The following is a 6,091-nucleotide window of genomic DNA, read 5'->3' as shown; positions in this document are numbered from 1 at the left end:
GTGCCGGCCATCGTTTACGTCATTGTTGTATGGCGTGGTTACATGTGAAAGTCTCTTGTATGTTTGGTCATTTAATTACATTTGCATCTAATTTTCCGCATATCTAATGTTTCTTCTTTGCCCTCTTAATTGCGATACCGTGATCCCTGAATAAATCAAGACATGGTCTGAAGATGTCTTCGTGACGAGATGATTCGCAACAAAAGAAAAAGATGTCTTCGTGACGCTAGACATATAGTAATCTACTATCAACGGCTCGCATCCATATGAAATAGCAGTCCAGTGGCACCCTTGCTGGTCAACTTGATTTGACAAATAACCTTTTTTAGATGGTTAGGGTCCAAAGCATGTAAAGACTTGGAAAGCAACATCATTAGGTTGATGGCTCCGTTATTGACAGCAATACACAGAAGCGACATTTTATGTGCCTAACAGGATCGTCATTCTACTCCTTAATTAGCATCTTTTCCTACCCAGCCCTCAAGAAGTCACCATATAATGGTTTCCAGAATAGCAAGCCTTAAACAAGCACTCTCCATGTTGATCTTCATCCTCTACTTACTGCTATGCATCTTTGCGCCTCTTACAACCTCACTTTCATTCAGTTTCGACCTTTCAAATTCCGAAGCCCCCTGCGCCGTGGGACTCGTATGTGAAGGCGGTGCGTTTCGCAACCCCATGATGGACATGAACCCTCGGACCTTCAGCACAGGACGGGTATCCTATGCTCAGCCCGTGCGGCTGTGGGACGCCGAGACCGGTGAGCTCGGCAGCTTCACCACCACCTTCTCCTTCAGTATCTACGCCGCGGACAGCGGAAGCATGCTCGGTGACGGGGTCGCCTTCTTCCTGGGGCACTATCCATCGAGCATCCCAACCAACAGCTGGGGTGGAAACCTGGCTCTGATGGATCTCAACAACAACAGGAATGTGGTGGGCGATAAGAGGATCGTGGCGGTCGAGTTCGACACTTTGGGGAACACGGACTTCCCGGACGTCATGGGCAGCTACCACATGGGCATCGACATCAACTCAATCGTCTCCGTCGCATACACCAATATAAGCAACGATCTGAGAGCAGGTGATGTGATGACCGCCAGAATCAGCTACGACAACGTCACGCAGGTGCTGGCTGCCGACCTGCGAATCGGCGGCACCTCTTACCACGTCAACGAGACAGTTAACTTGAGGCACAACTTACCTGAGGAAGTGGCGGTAGGCTTCTCCGCATCAACCGGCCTGGCAATTGAGGTAAACAAGGTACTGTCTTGGACGTTCAATTCCACTCTGACAGGAACAGATAAGAGGACTCGACGGCCCACAAATAAACTGCTTGCAGCAGCAATACTACCCCCTGCAGTATTTGTACTGTGTGTAGTGCTCCTCTGTTTCTGGGTATGGCGGCTGAAGGCGACGAGATGGAAGAAATCCAACGGCGGTGACGAAGATAGCGGGCCTGACGAAGAAGACGAGGAGGAGGCTGAATTTGTGCGAGGGGTCGGACCCAAGAGATATGGTTACCGGCGGCTATTGGATGCAACAGGCAACTTTGCGGAGGGAAACAAGCTCGGGCAAGGGGGGTTCGGGAGTGTATATAAGGGCGAGCTCGCCGATCAAGATGGCCTAGTGGCGGTCAAGATGCTATCGCCGGAGTCGTCCGGTCAAGGAAGGAAGGAGTTCGAGGCCGAGGTCAAGATCATAAGCCAATTGAGGCATCGGAACCTTGTGCGGCTCCTAGGCTGGTGTGATAGCCACAGAGGACTCCTCCTTGTTTACGAGTGTGTCGCAAAAGGAGGCCTCGACAGACACATCCATGGCACTGGCACATGCTTAACTTGGCGCCAGAGGTATGGATATTCCTGTTGATACTTACTATAGCTTAATTTAATCAAAAATACCCAATGGAACCTGGGCGCGCGCGCCCAGTTATGAAAAATTCAAAAAAAAATGCTATTTAAAAGTTTCAAAATTTTTGAAGTAAATTTTTGCATGTATATATTATGTTGATACTTACTCGGGTGCACTTTCACGAAAAAAATACTATTATATGTGGTCTACACAAAAATGACAAAATGTTATTTTGTCATTTTTGTGTAGGTCACATACAATGGTATTTTTGAGTAAGTATCAATATAATATGTGCATGCACAAATTTATTTTATATTTTTTGAAACTTTAAATAGCGTTTTTTCATTTTTTGCAAAAAGTTTCATTCCTACGCGTAGTTAATCAAAAATATACTAAAAGCAAAATAAGGGATTTTTAGAAGATACCACGTTAATCCACATATGCTAAATAAATATAAACCAATGATTTTAATTCTAATGTCCGAGATTAAAATATAAAAAGTGTTACGCACAACAAAAGAGACGTACAAAGGAAAATTTATGGCACGATAAGTCATATGGGGTTACGTAAAACAAAAACAAAAGACTGTACAAGTCCGTTTATAATAAGAGTACAAGTTTTTTTGAAACCATAATAAGAGTACAATTAGCTGGTTTCACCTAAGCTTTGATATGTTTTCTTTAAAATACCGCATCCATGTTTGGAAATGCGAAATCAGGGATTCCTTAAACAAACATGTTGGTACATGAGATGGGTCTACGCGCAGGTAAAGCAGCTAACGTTGGACATATTTAGATGGAAAACGCTTGGAAACCCCCGGGGGATTATCGTTCTAATCCTCCTCCTCCTGGCGTCGACACGTGCCCATTGTGGGGTCCACCACGACCTCGTCCACTCCCTCATCCTCTCTGTCTTTCGTTCCCCACAGCAGCCATGGAAACAATCAGATCGAGCGAGGCCGCAGTCCCGAGCGCCGACCAGCAGCCCCGCCGCCCTAACTAGCAGCGCCGCCGCCGCCCCGAGTCCCTCCGTCGCCCACAGCTCTCCGCCAACCAGCACAGCGCCGCTCGACAGCGACCTCATGGCCATCCTCCAAGCCGTCGGCATCGCGGCCTCATCGACGTCCTCCGGGCCGCCGCCATGGAGGTGCTCCAAGCTGCGCGCCGCCGGTGTTGGCCGCGGCCCCACGCAGCACTGCTGAACCTCCTCCATAGCGCGCCACTACTCCTCTGCATCCCGAAAGACGACGTTTGTCCTGCGCCTCCATCTGCATCCCCGGCGACCGGCGGCGTCCCGCGCCTCGACTTGCGTCCCCGCCGCACCTGATGTGATAGTGATGGTGTTTTGCCCCCCTGCCGTGATGGTGTTTTGCTACAATAGCTAGAAAATTTTGCTACAATATTCGTTCTTTCCTTGCTACCAAGCCATGGGGCAGCTGCTACCATTGTGTAGGTGCCTTGCGCGCTACCAAGGCACAGGCGGGGATGCTACAACGTCCTTTGTATTTTGCTACTTTTCTTCTATATTGTTGCTACTATAGCATATATTTTTTGCTACCCATTCTCCGACGAGGTTTTCCGGCGAGGTCTCCGGCGACGTCACCAGCGATGTCTCCAATGAGGCCGCTTTTGCAACATTGGCAGATTATTTTTGCTACAATAGCGTAACGTTTTTGCTACATGATCTCCGGCGAGATCTCTGGCGGTCTCCGGTGAGTCTCTGGCGAGTTCTGTATTTTTTTAGGAGTGAACCTTTTTGCTACAATTGGGCCAGTTTTGCTACAATGGTGCTTTTATGGAAGCAAAAGTGGGATTTTAGGTGAAAATAGAGTTTGCTACAATTGAACCGTTTTTTGCTACTTTGGTACATCATGGTAGCAAAAGCGGGAAAGTGAGATGATGCTTTGATCAAACGAGCCAAAACTGCCCAAATAGACCGATCTAACGGCTGGGGACCCGGGGGATCAGATTTCTAATCCCCCGGGGGACGCTCAGTGCTGTCCTATTTAGATTGCTGGATTTATGTTTAATTGTTGATATTAAAAAAAGATGAGGCACAACACGTTTGTTAAAAAATCTGCACTAATAATGCGGATAGAATCCATATCCCACGGGCCATGGACTTCTTTTTAAATCGACTTCATGTTCAATTGGAGACGGGCACCTTTGGCGAAAAAAAGGTACATTCAAACACTGTAGAAAAAACACCACTATTCTAATACTGATGAGCCATGCATGCATTATGAATTAGAGCAATACAGGAGCTCACGTTTTGTTGATAGATCACATTCACGTCAATGGGTAGCTGCCAACGGTTTTTTCTCGGTGGGAAAAAATACAAGTAGGTTCCATCGTTTTCTTTTTTTGGAAATTTTGAGAATACTAGCCAAAATATCAGCCAAAATTGTCATACCAATAAAATTGAGAAAATTATGTAAATGCGAGTAAATTTCGCTAGGTAATATTTTTTTCTCGGTAGTCTCATTCCCTACCGCAGGCAACAGTATTTTTGGTTTGTGGAAATTCTGAAATACTGCCCCAAATTCGGCGAACCAATTTACAAATTTGTCTAAAATTCCCCAAAGAAAAAAATTTAACTTTTGAGCATATATCTAAATGTCGGTTAATTTCTACTGTAATTTTTTTCTTGGTTGATCAACCGAAAAATCAGTTTCTGACGTGATATCTGAAATACCCGGCGAGAAAAAATTCCCTCTCGGCTACTTGCGGTGACACATGCTAAGCTTCAGGAGTGCGAGAATACCTACGATAACAATAAATATTGTGAGAAAGCATCGTCCCAAGTTCGTAGGCCACTAAGCTAATATCGACGATCTTTAATATTATTTATAACCATGCCCTAATGTAAGACTACACACAATATCTGCATGTCAGCTCTCGATATCCTATAAAAAAAGGTATAATATCACCATGTACAAAACGTCAAGAGTGGCTAATGCTATTTATAATTCTACCCCAATTGGTAAAGTAAAATTTCACACACAAATTAACGAATATGAACACGTTATTGCGCATGTAGGATAATATTACGCTGATTATGGAGTCAAAAAATTACAATGACAATACATTGTTATTATTACTGACTTCATAATAAAAATATAATATATCTAACACTTTCGAGACAATTAAGACGATGCCCTCCCATTTGCGAGGGCCACCATGCTAGTTTAATTAACTAATAATGTCACCGTTGCCAATTGGTATATATAGATTCCTTCATGCTTACACGTACGGCTCTTTAAATCCATGCTAGGTACAATATTATCCTTGGGCTGGGATCTGCATTACGATATCTACACGAGGAGGTTGAGCAATACGTGGTGCACGGCGACATCAAAACAAGCAACATAATGCTCGACTCTTCTTACAACGCCAAGCTAGGGGACTTCGGGCTGGCGAGGATCGTCGATCCTTTAACCGGGCCGCATACAACTCGCGTTGTTCTCGGCACTCCGGGTTACATCGATCCCGAGTTCGTCAGCACGCAACGGCCGAGCGCCGAGTCAGACATGTACAGCTTTGGTGTCGTCGTCCTGGAGATCATCTCCGGACGGCGTCCAATGACCAAGGTGCGACAAGACGGCGAGGTCAACATGTTGCTGGAACAGGTCTGGGATCAGTACGGGGAGAAAACCATTCTTAAGGCAGTAGATGAAAGGTTAGTGGTCCGCGATGAGCTAGGCAAGCTGCAGATGGAGCGTGCGCTCCTAGTCGGGCTCTGGTGCGCCCACCCCACGAAGAGCGAGCGGCCATCCATCGGAAAGGTCATGCACGTCCTCGCGTGTTTTGATGTGCCCTTGCCAGCGCTTTGGCCACAGATGTGTAACGACAATACCAGCTGGGCAACACACGACAACTCTCATGAACATATGCAGGAGTGAAAAGGCATCTTCTTCTCTCGGCTTATGACAGCTTATTGATTCCGGTGGGGAGAATCTATTTCCAACGAACGGACTGTTAATTTTCTTTCTTTTGGTTTATTGAATTTGAGTTTTTGAGTTTTCCAATATTTGTAATTCCATTGACCTTTATGTGACCTAGATATGACTAAAAAGTAGCGACAAATCAATTTGCTCTCACATGCTTCACCTTTTCCATCTAGATGCGTAACGACATTATAAAAACAACAATGCTACACTTATGGATGATTTATTACTGAATGGATTTACGGGCATGCACATGGTTGGCTCAGGTGATTGCACCTTCCATGTTTTCAGGAACGC

General features: G+C 45.6%; 1 protein-coding gene across 1 annotated transcript; it reads left to right on the top strand.

Moving 5' to 3' along the window:
• Positions 1-681: 681 nt before the first annotated feature.
• On the top strand, positions 682-5,749 carry LOC124662513 (L-type lectin-domain containing receptor kinase IX.1-like). Its single transcript, XM_047200346.1, has 2 exons — positions 682-1,847; positions 5,122-5,749. The coding sequence occupies exons 1-2, from the start codon at positions 682-684 to the stop codon at positions 5,747-5,749; spliced, it is 1,794 nt and encodes a 597-aa protein (XP_047056302.1).
• The last annotated feature ends 342 nt before the right edge of the window (positions 5,750-6,091 follow it).

Source organism: Lolium rigidum, chromosome 1, assembly GCF_022539505.1.
Source record: "Lolium rigidum isolate FL_2022 chromosome 1, APGP_CSIRO_Lrig_0.1, whole genome shotgun sequence".
NCBI classification, from domain to species: domain Eukaryota; kingdom Viridiplantae; phylum Streptophyta; class Magnoliopsida; order Poales; family Poaceae; genus Lolium; species Lolium rigidum.
The sequence above is the reverse complement of the archived record's forward strand: the minus strand, read 5'-3'. Positions and strand labels throughout refer to the sequence as shown.